This window comes from Amaranthus tricolor, chromosome 14 (assembly GCF_026212465.1).
Source record: "Amaranthus tricolor cultivar Red isolate AtriRed21 chromosome 14, ASM2621246v1, whole genome shotgun sequence".
NCBI lineage: Eukaryota > Viridiplantae > Streptophyta > Magnoliopsida > Caryophyllales > Amaranthaceae > Amaranthus > Amaranthus tricolor.
In genome coordinates this window covers 8691484-8705350 of record NC_080060.1, presented here as the reverse complement: position 1 = coordinate 8705350, position 13867 = coordinate 8691484, and the positions used below count along the sequence as shown (strand labels likewise).

Here is a 13867-nt window from a genome sequence, read left to right as displayed (position 1 = left end):
TAAAATCACTCCAATATTTCCCAAATTTTTCATACATCTTACAAGCCATTTTCTTCATAAAACCATCCGTGCTCTCCATCTCACTTTTTAAAAGCAATCTTACCCTCAACACATTAGGAAAGTATAAGTTAGCAGTAGGATATTTAGTCCCAGAAAAAGCAAGAGTAGCTTCATAAAAACTTTTAAAAACTTGAAAATTTTCTCAATTTTAGCCCATTCTTCCGCAGTAGGACAATGAATATAAATTGCATCAACTTTCTGAAAATGAATTAAAGCTTTCTTGTAATACAATGCACTTTCAAGCATTAAATATGTGGAATTCCATCGTGTTATGACATCTTGTTTTAAACCCTTAGAGCTTTGAAGGCCTACATGCTCAATACAACTTAAGAAACGTTGTTTTCTAGCTTGTGATCCCTTACAATATTTCACACTTTCTCTCACCTTAATCACAGCATCATCTATTTCTTTCAATCCATCTTGAACTACTAAGTTCATGATATGTGCACAACACCTCACATGAAAAAATTCTCCTACACATAACAATTCAAGCTCACCCTTAAGACAATCCGCAAACACATCATTTGAAGCCGCATTATCAAGAGTAATGCTAAAAATCTTTTGCAAAATACCCCAATCTTTCAACAAGGAACACACATGATCACTTAAATGAACTCCCGTATGAGGGGGAGGCATAAAACAAAAATTCAACAACTTCTTTTTCAAGACCCAATTATCATCAACATAATGTGCAGTTAAAGTGATATATCCATCTGAGGTTATTGAACTCCAACAATCAGAGGTAAGGCAAATTCTACTACTAATTGAACCTAACAAAAACTTCAAATTCTCCTTCTCCTTTTCATACATCTTAACAACATCAGACTTAGACGTATTACGTGAAATTGTTTTAGTCGTAGGATTCAAATAACTAAATAATCTCCTAATCCCTTCATATTCAACAAATTGGAAAGGGAGATCATGTCTTACTATTGCAAGAGCTAATAGTTCACGAAAAATAGCAACATCAAATACAGGCAATTTATTTGCTAAACCAGCAGTGGAATTCTCCAATATCATTTGACCAACATCACGAAATGTCCTCATTTTACAATTTTTTACATGACGAATTAAATTTCCTGTCCCCATTTTACTATCTGCCCTAAACATTTTTCCACATTTTTTACATTTACATAACAAATTTTCATCTTCATCTGTTTCATCCACAAATTCAAAGTTCACCCAAACACCAGATGTAAGTTTACGTTGTCGTTTAAAATTCTTGCCAGATATATGAATTGTTTTTTTACCTATGTTTTTAGGATCCTTCTTACTCATTGTGTCACTACTCATAACCTCCACCAGATCTTCTTCTGAGTCAACATGAACATGTTCAGATTCAATGGTATTGGTATCCATTACCTAAGAAGAAATACACAAAATAGTTTAAACTAATTTATAAAAACTAATTGAAGAAATACACAAAATCACAATGGAGTTGAAAATATGACAAAAACACTGTAAAATAACATACTGTAAAATTGAATACAGACATACAGTACAAGCTTCATAAAGAAAGATTCCAGATCTCAATCCAAACACCATTTTAGTGAAGCATTTTTATTGTTTTTTGAACAGGAAAACTAACAATAATTGAAGATTGAATTGAACAGGAAAATAAGAGAAATCATATGAGAATAAAGAACATGAAAATAAGAACAAGAAAAAAATCAAAGAACATATGAATCACAAAAAAAAAAAGACAGTCACACTGAGATTGAACATGAAAAAAAAATCAAAGAACATGAAAATAAAGAACATATGAATACCCGGCAAAGTGCGAAAGATCAGGTAGATTGAATTGAAGATCAGGTAGATTGAACTGAAAAATCAAAAAAATCGAACACAATCCAAATAAGAAAAAATCGATAAAAAAATCAGAAAAATGGAAAAACAAAAAAATAATTCTTACCTTGGTGCCGCAGAGAAGAGGAAGGAGAAGGCGCACAGTCACACTGAGAAGAAGCTGCCGCAGAGAAGAGGCAGGAGAAGGGCGAAGGCGCACAGAGATTGGAGTGGAGAGGAATTGAGGAAGGTGAAGGCTCACAGAGAAGGGGAAGACGCCGTTTCACTTTCAAAGTTTCATTGGGTTTATGATTATTTTAGGTTTTTAGAGTTTATGTCTTTATGAATTATGATATACCTGTACGGCTACCACTTGGGCCTTCAGCCTTGGCACTTATCGTTATCCAGTTTCAAACTTTTTAAAAAATTTTCAATGGGTTAATGGGTTAAATATGGGTCGACCTGACCTGATTGACCCATTTAATAAATGGGTTAAACAGGTTTTTTTCGGGTTCAAATATTCAACATGAACCTAACCCATTAATTAAATAGATCAGGTCGGGTTGACCCATTTAATTAATTGGGTCAAAAATCTAAACCCAAACCTGCTAATTTCGGGTCGATTTCAGATCAGGTTAGCAGGTCGGGTCAGCTTTTGCCAGCCCTAAGTTAGGGTGTTACGTGGTATTACTCGCTTCCTCCCTCAATTAACACGCCTCCCTTCCTCATTCCTTCTTCTTTCTTTCCCTCCTTCCTTCCCTTCTCCCTCCACTGTGCCGCCCCTTGTGACTGCCGGCCAGTTGCACGGCACTCCTGCAAGATTCCCCAACCCCTGGCCTTGGATCTCAACCCTCACCACAGTAGCTGTGCTGCGTTTTTTCCCAACCGGCAGCCATACCACAGTTAACAGCCGTCCACCCTTCCACCACCAGCAACCGCTTCACTCCCTGCGGCCAGAAACTAGCGGCTGTGACAGAAGCATCCCTGAGCCGTGACTCCATCTACCACCACACTAACCACGCTTCTCTCCACCTCTTTCTCTTGTTCACCCAAGTAAGCCATATCCTCTTCCCTAATTGATCTTCTCTTGTTTTTAATTGAAAATGTTATCAAGTTTATGATTTTAGTATTATTTTCATTGGATTTTTGTGGGTAAGAGTTTGATTGGTGAATTGAACATATTTATGATTTAGGGTTTAATTGTGATTAGAAATTATGGGTTGTGTGTTGATTGTGTGTGAATTTGGTTTAATCTTATCATGGGTAATAGAAATGGTGTTATCCTTGAGCATTAAATAATTAGGGTTTGATTTAGAAATGAGATTACTAGTAGTGTGTGTTGTATGCTACTTTGGTGGTGTTATGATTAATTGAATAGAATGAGTTGTTTTAAGACTTGGTTAATTATTGTTGGTGATAATTAGTAATGATTTTGATTAAACTTGACTATAGTTATGATTTTGGTGGTCAAATTGGGAGTAATAGATACTAATTGTTGTGACTTGATGATTGTGGATTACTAGTACTCTTAGTAGATCGTCATTGAATTTATAAATACATAATTTTAGTAAGGCCACGAGAATAATATCAACTTATTGTAGAAGGTTGTTAAGTTACTTGTGGTGATGCTCGATTGTAGTCTTTCTAGCTCTGGAGAATGTAGCGAAAGATGTCGCAATCCGACCACTTTAAGAATTGTCATCATGTCATATTAGTGTTATATATAACATTGTGAGACTTAAGTGTGAATTGTTGTTTTATTTTTAAGATAATGTGAATCGTTATAACTCAAAGTTAGTTGATGTAAGGAAACGGTTCACATAATCCTTTTATTCTTTTTTCGATGGAAAGACATATGTTATTGTTGAACTAACGATTATGATTGGTGTTGAATGAGTTGCGTACGTCCTAGAAGTAATTGAAAACTTGTCTTGAATGAATGATAGTGGTTACTTTGGCTTTTAGCTGGTATGACAAAGTAGTTAAGGAAACTTATTAGTTCTATTCCTAACTTGTATAGGTTCCCAGTTCATAAGAGGAAAGTAGAACCTTAGTTGGGTGACTTTTGTAACATTTAGTCGTGCAGTGACGCTTGCAGGTACGTACACGCTGTAATTAACTATCATATTCATTGTTTCAAAGAATTATCAATATTTCGTGATTATATGCATTGTATTATAAATTATAGAGCGCCGGAAAGTAAACTATGCTATCGAATAGTCATAATAGTGGTATAGGCAATTAGAATGAAAGCACTAAGAGACTATGAGAACAAATTCCTAAATAGTAGAAAATGCACTATGGTTGCATGTGGTATCGAATTGATTCCCTAGTTATTGAGCCTTGATTTTGATTAGTTGGCGTTTCAAAGAACAAATTCCGAAGTGTTACCATGCGGGCCTTGCAAACCCCAATAGGGTGGCCTTTTCACTGGATTGGTACGCCAGTTTGTTAGTTTTTCCCGAATGTAGGACCCGAGAGGGTCAGCTGGAGGGGGTATGAGCTCATACTTTGCCATGAGCGCTGGGTGGCCGATAACGCCCTTGGCCGTGTCACTGCCATAAATAGAGAAAAGATCCACTACTTTTGAATATACTTCGAGGGATTAGTAGTTGAAAGAGAAATCATGAGTAAATATAAGTGTTTAGACAGATGAGTAAATTCATTATTGTTGTGCTATGTCGTCGTCTTATCCCCTTGTTTTATGATTCTAATTGTTATAAGTTCATTGATTACTGACGTGTGTCTGTTTTTTGTTGTTTGTTCATGACTCTCTATGATGTTCCTGACATGATACATTTGGCTATGGTCATTATGTTGAGCAGCAGGAGGATCATAGTTTGACATAACAGGTATACGAGTTTCTTTTGCATTACATACGGGAGAAATGAGTGAGAATCTTGAAGAGTACAATAATCTTATTGCCTACGTATAGTTTCTTTTTAATTATGTTGGTTATGTCTTGAGTTTGAGGTTTTTTTGTGGCTTGTATGTTTAAATGGTTTATTATTTTCGTATCTTTCTTCAAACCCAAGCGTTTACATTGGAATCACAATCCATGCTTAGCATGTCGACCGAAGATTACGCGATGATCATTCCGCCATGATATTTTGTTACAAGGCCGATGATGCCTCTTTTCTAATATGTTTTATTTATCGTCGTTTTTTATAGGCATCGATTTTTAGAGCAGGTTCTGCCGAAATTTTCGCACAATCTTGTTCGGAGATTTCTAATCCCTTTAATTAAATCAATCAAACTTTAACCATTTTATTTCTTTATTCATTTTACATTTTATTTTATTTTTAATGTAACACCCGAATTTCCTCCATTCCCTTGCGGTTTTGGTTCCGTATAAAGGGTTGGAAATTCAGGGGTGTTACAAGTGGTTACCAGAGCCAGTGATTCCTATTTTAAACGCTTCTTGTTTCTTTAATGATCCTTTTTGTAGTTAAACTATTTTGAGAGTATGGGTAGACTTGGGTTAGGAGCATTATACATGTTCATGTATATTGATTATTATTGCATATGCAATTATATGCCTATGAGTACGATCTTTGCGGTTATTCTCTATGATTATGCTATGGATATGGCTGTGACATAACAATTGACATTTTATAGTAGTAGTTTTGAACATGTATGGAAATTTTAAAGCAATTATTGCAACTATGTGTTATGTATAAGCTATCGCTATACAAATATAAAAGATGATATTTGAAATCTTAGCTAGTTTGTGGCATCTTGTACTTTCATTAGGGGTGATGCTTATATAACCTTAGCTATATATATATATATGTGTGTGTGTGTGTGAGATATTGGTTGATTATGTGCTTTACTTTCACTCTTCAGTAGTTTATTTAAATTTTATTTAGACAAGCTTATTAGTTCATCTTAGTCTTGAAGTTATTTCCTAGTTAATCAATTGATAATGAAATTCTTTTTGATTACTTTTGTTGTGGTGATGATACCAATTGGTGATTTTTGACTAAGTTATAAATTGCTAAAGTTACAAAGGAAATGTAATTTGATGCAATTTTCAATTTCTATTTAAGTGTTGGACTTTTTAAGGCTAAATATGAAATGATATTGTAAAATGTGTCTAATATAACTCTGAGTAATTTAATGTGAAGCATATATGAATATGCTTGTAGAAGTATATCATCAATATATTTTGCATTATTGTCTGAAACCTTTTAATTAATAATTGAGGTTATCGTGATGACACTATTAAGGCCAGTAGTCGTACAAGCAAGAGTATAAGTGTTTAAATAAGAATAAGAACAAGAGATATAATATGATAAAAAGTTACACGTCATTGTGAATAAATTCAAACTTATAACATGGTTTTATATTTAAAGATAATGGTGTGATTAGGTTATAACTATAGAGAAGGTCAAGTTCAACTGGGATCTTAGGACATGTCACATATTTTGAAGGATTATGGTAATTAAAATCATTAAAATGTAAAGCATCAAAGTTAAAAGAGACTCTTAATAATGTTTGATTGTAAGATGATGTTACCTTTTGGTATGATCAATTAGTAATTTGTGAATGTAGTTTTAAAATTCTGGGTGTCGTAAAAAATTTATGATATTGATCTAGTTAATGTTGATCATAGGGGTTGTGTACTTTAAATAGGAATTTAGAAATTTATGTGTGTGCTATGTTTATTCAAGTTCCGAATTTGTTAGATTGAGGTTATTGATATTAGAAATTGACTATAGTTACATTAATGCTGAGTTTAGTGTAACATTATTATGTTTATCAATTTATGTTTTCAAAGTCATACAATGATGGAGTTTGATGCTTTCGTGATAACAATTAAGCTAATTGGGTGATATTATATTTGATAGTTCTAAGTAAAGCATATTATGTTTTGAGACTTTAAGAATGAATTGAGAATAAAGGTAGTTCTATGATAATGTTGATGTGTTTATCAACTACTATATCGAGTTTATTCTCTCTACTTTAGTATGGAATTACATACCACAAAGGTTCGTTGACGTCAATTATAGTGTTTGTTAAGTAGAAATTGTTTTTAAAATAATATTTGCTTCGGATGAAAATATTGATGTAGTCCTTTAGTTACAATATTGGAATCTATACCCAAAAAGACTTGATTCTTTTTTTTTTTTTTTTTTTTTTTTTTTTTTTTTTTTTGGGTATCAAGAGAGAAAACTTTATTAGCAAGTTCTCCTAGTTGTGGGAAGACATGAAGATTACTTTGTGTTAAGCTAAAAAAAAATTTGATTTGCACGAACAGTGAAAACAAAAATATATGAATTCTAGAGTTGGGTAATGAAAGTTCCGAAACGGCAAATGAAGTTCTAAGAAGTTTTCAAAATGGGTTGTAGTGAAAAGGTTTTTTTATGTATCGGTAATCAGGATTAAATACATGTAACCAATAATAATAAAAAATAAATAAATTAATGTGAAGCGATATTTCAATACATATTCGATTCTGGATGAAGTCGCCACTAAGACTTGTATTAGGACATAGCATTTGGAGTTCATGTTATATACCATAGTCATTGCGTTAGGAGATAACCGTGATTTATTTGGTTAAGACTTAGAGTTTGATGACATATATGTTTTCTTGCTTATGACTCTGAAGTTAAGATTGAGTTGTTTTTTTTGTGGCTTGTATGTTTAAATGGTTTATCATTCTTGTATCTTTCTTCAAACCCAAGCGTTTACATTGGAATCACGATCCATGCTTAGCAAGTCGACCGAAGATTACGTGATGTCCGCCGTGATATTTTGTTAGAAGGCCGATGATGCCTCTTTTCTATTATGTTTTATTGATCGTCGTTTTTTTATAGGCGTCAAATTTTAGGGTAGATGCTGCCGAAATTCCCCCACAATCTTGTTTGGAGTTTTCTAATCCTTTTAATTAAATCAATCAAACTTTAACCATTTTATTTCTTTATTCATCTTATATTTTATTTTATTTTTAATGTAACACTCGAATTTCCTCCGCTCCCTTGTGGTTTTGGTTCCGTATGGAGGGTCGGAAATTCAGGGGTGTTACAGGTTGCTTTCCGCCACCCTCCTTCTCTACCGTCGAATGCTAGGTTCAGGTATCTTTTTGTTTGTTAACCTTTCTTCCCTTCTCTCTCAATCTATTTCCTTGCTCTATTTTTATTCATTTTTCCTTCACTGGGATTATATTTTTAAGATTATATTATTTTTCTATTGTAGAATGATCATCTTTTGTGAATGATTGATCTTCTTATTGTTGTTAAGCTTTAGATCTGATTAGCTTTGAAATATTGAAATCTACAGTGTCTACAATCCAATTCTGCAGTTCATAAATAAGTTTAAAGATTGTAAATTACTGGTCTATTAGAAATTTGATGATTAGTGAGATTTAATTGGTACCTTGTGTAGTTCAATTTATATTGTTGGTTGGTGAAGAAAATCATGAAAGGGATAGAAGTTATTTGATAATGGTACTCAACTATGCAAAATCCTTAGTCTGAATTGTACTATTGATGAACCAATTTCATGTTAATGAACTCATTTAGTTAAATTTAACCAGTTTCATTTAGATGAGCCAATTCTTAATCCTTAGGTATATTTAGTATTTTTAGGGTTTGTTTTTTTTAGAAGTTAGGGCTTTTGAATTTTGTGTTATTTTGATGATTATAGTATATAGATGATTGATTATAGATGTATTATTCAAATTCGATGATATAGTGATTAAATAATACTCAATTAAAGTTTAAATTGTGATTAATTGGTTTGATGGTTCAAAGGTAGAATTATAGTTTCTTTTTTTAAAATTTTTAAGGGTTAATGTAATTTTTGTTACACACTTTAATGTAATTGTTTTAATTATTGACATAGCTTTTTTTTTCTTCTGTTTTCGCCCGCGGTAATAGAAATTTTGATTTGATTTAATTTTACAGCCCGTCTTGTATAAGACTGTCTCACGGTGAGACGACCTCTAAACAAGAGGCACATAAGCTAAAAGCTCCTATTATTGGGCTATTTAAGGCAAATATGAGGCATGTCTCACGGTGAGATGGTCTCATACAAGAATTTATGTTAATTTTATTGTGCTAGACTGCTAGGTAAATTAAATGCATCATCAATTTGAAACAATCGCTATGTCTTTTTAATCTTTGATTTTATTTGATTAAACTGTAACAATGGAGATATTTCTATTTTAACTTTTTTTGTTTAATAATATACGTGACTTGAGTAATCTAATTTTCTTTTCTCTAAATTGTTGACTGCGCTTACCTTTTTTTTTTTGTTTTTTTTGAAAGTGCCACCGTAAACAACAACAACAATAATAATTTAATTAAAAGTCTCGCTTCAATTTTCATTGTAAATGAAACATCATCCAAGCTAACATGGAAATAATTGTTCATCAGAAGACGAATTTAAAGCGAGTAATGTAATTTTTTTACTTGTGATACAAAAGAAGGAACTTTTTAATGTGATTGAAAGTAATGTAGATTGTTAGGAATTGGAAGAATTTGTGATCTACTGTAAATGACTTTACTCTAAAATTGACGCCTCCAGTCTTCACCACTCCATTAAATATCGTACAAAAGCATATTTTTTAATTTGTACTTCCTTTTATGCTCTACTAATTACCAATGTATACTTGGATAGGCTGTGATGTTATCTCAAATAATTGAAATAATTGTTCAATCTATTGAATAGAAATAGTGAGTGTAATTGTCATTTTGCAAATTGATATTGTTCTTGTTTGAGCGCATTTTCTAATTTACAATTCTCTGCCCAATTGGGCCCGTTTTCTTTGACCCCATTGTACATGCTTAAGTGAGTTTATATCTTTGTAACTGTTTGTAATGAGTTAAAAGTTCTTTGTTCTAGCCAGGTGAATGCTTTCAGTTGCTTAACTGTTGTGTTGGGCTTCTTTGGTGATAATTTTCAGATAATTAGGGGAAGATCTGATTTGCTTTGGTTTAGAGGAAAATGAGAGGAAGAATTGGTTTTTTTATTAATCCTAATGGTATAGGAAACAAAACAATTGGGAAGACAAATAAAATTCTTTCGTCTTCAGCTTTTTGCTCTTCTTCGGGTGGGGATGACTCTAGAGGAGGTCGAGGTCGTGGTCGCGGTCGAGGTGCCGCTGGTTCATCTACACCAAACTTTTTAGCTAGTGATCCTAGAAATAATGATTCAATTGAGAGACCTGGTGTAGGACGTGGCCATGGCTTAAGTAATCCTCTACCTTCTAGCCCCTTTCTTCCATCATTTAATTCATTTGTTGCGCCTAACCCATCACCAAAGTCGGGTTCAAATCAGGGTAGAGGTAATTCAAATCAACAACTCTCAGAGGCGGGAAATAGAGAGGTTTCGCAGCCTAGGAAGCCCATTTTTCTTAAGAAAGATGAATCAACGGGAATTAGCTATGAAGTTGACTCAGTTGCTTATATACCTAATCAACCCATTGGAGAAAAAAATCTTCCACAAAAGTTATCCACTGTGCTGATAGGAAGCACAGGGAGAGGAATCCCTGAAAGGAAATCAATTCCCGAAGATAGATTGATGGAAGAGAATAGGCATCTCAATCCAAGGCGAGTTGGTGCTCGTGCCATTGCGTTTGAGAGAAGGGGAGATAGTTCTAGTAAATCTGACACTGCCTCAGCAAGTGTAAAGCCTAAGCTTAGCTCTGAGGAGGCTGTGAAAAAAGCCATAGGTGTCTTATCTCGAGATAAGGGGGCTCGTAATAAAAGAGAAGGTGATCGAAGACGTAGGCATGAAAGAACAGGTGGCTCGGATGATGAGGATCGCGAGGAGGATGTGGATAAATTACTTGGTGTCGGTGATGATGCAGATGGTGAGAAACTCGCCAAGTTACTTGGGCCCGAGAAGATGGCTTTACTAAATGAGGCCTTTGAAGAAATGAGTTATGATGTTTTGCCTGATCCCGATGAAGAGGAACAAATTGAGGCATTTGATACTAATTTGAAGGTAAATGTCCATTTACTTATCCTTTTGTATATTTTTTTGGATGTTATGTGTCATTTTAACTTTACCATTGGGTAATAGATTGAATTGGAGACTGAATACGTGATGGGAGACTTCGAGAGAAATCCAGATATGTATGAGAAACCACCTATTCCTCTTCGTGAAGCTCTTGAGAAAATGAAGCCTTTCTTGATGGCTTATGAGGGAATAGAGAATGAAGAAGAGTGGGAGGTAAGTGCTCTTGTACTTAACCTATTTGCTTCAGAATTATATTGAGTGTTGTATAAATATATACATTGTTGTTTAGAGGAATAAGTTTGTAGCTTGGTCTTGTGTCTTATTATCCATTTTTCTTGTATAGAATGTTTGGTGTTGAAATATTTTTCTTAACTTTTTTCGTTGTTCTGGTATTCATTGTTCATTGTACAAAATGCATGTTAGATGAAAAAGTGTGGGTAAATTTGCGTTAGAATTTAGGACTAGTACATTTGCATGCACATAACATGTAGGATTTGATTATGTGACAAGATTCATTTTAATGTGAAGAATGTGAAGCCTTTTGGGACATAAGATGATTTCAGTTGGTTGACTGAATTATTTGTTCCAATTAGAGGAAAATGACAATGGATCAATTGTTTGTTACTTTAGGTCGGTATAAGTACCCTGTTTTTGGTGACCAGGGTTTTTTTCACCAGCAATGCTGGGCCTGTTAAGTTGAAGGACCACAGGAACATAGGCTATATATCCAATCCTGTTTTTGTCAGTTTGACTCTTTATTTTGTATTAGTTGACCGTGCAACTATGTAGGACACTCGTCACTTATTGTTACATTGATGCTTCTATCGTCATGAACAAACCATAGATAAAAAACATCAGAGGAGAAGATAGATATCATGTAATATATGTCACAAATAGGCATGAGATGCTCGTGAGTGTTGTGTGTGAGTGTAGGTATATTTTAGTCTATGCTCTTCTGTGGCTTGTGTGTGTATTTGGGTGCGATATTCGTTCTGTTTGCATTATCACTATTTAATCTAAATCTTTTTTACCATTGGTGATGAATGCACAGCTAAAATGTGCCTTATTTATCATCTCTTTTTGATAACTCCTTTCAGATGGCTGTTTCTCATGGCTTATAGTTCAGATGATTATTTTCTTGGCGTGTAGTTCAGATGGTTATTTTTCTCTTCCTGGACAATGCTCATTTTAAGTTAGGAATTCTAATAAGAGTATTTATCGCATTTACCAGGAAGTTATGAAGGAAACAATGGAAAGGGTTCCACTTTTGAAAGACATTGTGGATCATTACTGTGGGCCTGATAGGGTTACTGCAAAAGAGCAGCATGGAGAATTGAAAAGAGTTGCAAAGACCCTTCCAGCTAGTGCACCTAATTCCATGAAGAGCTTCACTGACCGTGCTGTTCTCTCGCTTCAGGTTAGTTTTCTCTCACAACCTGTCTTTCTAGTGTAACAGTTATGAGGCGATTTGGTGGACAGTATGGTTAGCCTTCTAGTTTCTACTATTCAAATGAAGTTAGCCGCTTTTCACCTTGGGAGGGTGTATGGAGAAAAGTCGGTGGGACCAAAACTTAATAACAGTTGAGGTCTTGAGAATATAAAGCATTGAAACAAAGCATTTGAGGGTCAACGTTTTGTTATTGCATTTATGAATGAAACCCATGTAACTTGAATTTAATATCCTTGGTTAATTTTTTTTTTGTTTTAATACTTTATTTTCTTAGTTAGAATTTTTGTGAAAATATTGGTCCATATATTAGAATAGTGAGGTTTTGATATCTGAGTGATTTGATTTATTCCCCAGACATCTATGGATGAGTGAACACCCGCAAAGCAATGCATAGTAGTAGTAAAGTCGATCAATTTACTGTATTCATATTCAGGGTGTACATGTACGGATGGACATTAGTTGTGTTTGTTTGTAGCTGTCTAATTAGTGGTATTTTTTTAAAAATGGTGGCTAAATCAAAGTCCAAGAAAATTGATTCTGGAAGTAAAGTGTGTTGAATTGCTGCATGGCCAATACATAATCAAGAAAGAGGGTTGTGATTGATTCAGTTGATGTATCCAATGCACACAACATTTACAGATGTTAGTGTTGTTAAGAAACAACGTCGATTTTGAATACTAAATAATGTTATGTTTGTGTTGGTCTTTTTTCCTTCAAATACATGACGCTGCAGCGGGGAAGCATTGTGCATCGAATATGGTCTTACATTACCTGAAACCTACATACTTTCTGACCTGCATTATCAAATACATCTTGAAGACTATTTTCACCTTTTGTTCTTGGAACACTGTTTATTTTCACCCTAGATACCTTAATCTTAACAATTCTATGGTGAATGTCCTCACTGTAGCGCATTCCTCAAAAACGTTTTTTTTTTTTTTTTTTTTTTTTTTAATTAAATTTTTTTTTTTTTTTAACATAGGTCTAATCCATGAATGACCAAGTGTGATGGTTTTGCAAATATTACGTTGGTCATTCCATCAATCCATGTAATGCAAAATTTTATTTAGCAAATTGGTTTTAGATTTCATTTTCTTATAGAACTATTATTTGATGCAGAGCAATCCAGGGTGGGGATTTCATAGAAAATGGCAGTATATGGACAAGTTGGTAGCTGAAGTTTCCAAGTCCTGCAAATGAGAAGATTAGTGAGGCTTAATCTATATTTTGTGCGTTTGTACTCTTCAATAAAGAGCATGTTCCCAATAGGTATTTTGTTCAATAAGGGTAAAATCAACGCGGCTTTCTTAGAGAACCGGATAGAGTATTTTTAATTACCATGGCCCTTTCTCTTAGGGGAATTTCACAACCATTAATATTGTTTTTGTTGCTTATTAGATGGATTATTAAGTTTTGACATTGTTGTTTTTTTATGATTAAATGGACTTGATAGTTCATATCAAAATTCGTAGACTTTAGGTGGTTATTGTATTACTATGTAGCTGTTAGAGTTAAGCATTGTATTAAAATCAAACTGCGATCAAAAATTATTACCTTGCATGAAAATGAATTGTAATTTACTCCCTCCACACCAATATAATTGTC

At 33.7% G+C, this 13867-nt stretch overlaps 1 protein-coding gene across 4 annotated transcripts; it reads left to right on the top strand.

The window, feature by feature from the left end:
- The first annotated feature begins 2538 nt into the window (after nucleotides 1–2538).
- Nucleotides 2539–13638, top strand: LOC130799555 (uncharacterized). Of its 4 annotated transcripts, XM_057662683.1 has the most exons (7): nucleotides 2539–2898; nucleotides 3866–3943; nucleotides 4671–4697; nucleotides 9755–10797; nucleotides 10876–11025; nucleotides 12044–12229; nucleotides 13382–13638. In XM_057662683.1, the coding sequence occupies exons 4-7, from the start codon at nucleotides 9796–9798 to the stop codon at nucleotides 13460–13462; spliced, it is 1419 nt and encodes a 472-aa protein (XP_057518666.1). In that variant the 5' UTR covers nucleotides 2539–2898; nucleotides 3866–3943; nucleotides 4671–4697; nucleotides 9755–9795; the 3' UTR covers nucleotides 13463–13638. The 4 variants fall into 4 exon arrangements, with proteins under 4 accessions (XP_057518666.1, XP_057518663.1, XP_057518664.1 ...); XM_057662680.1 differs by lacking the exon at nucleotides 4671–4697; XM_057662681.1 differs by lacking the exon at nucleotides 4671–4697 and having other exon boundaries at nucleotides 2545–2898; nucleotides 9694–10797.
- Nucleotides 13639–13867: the final 229 nt, after the last annotated feature.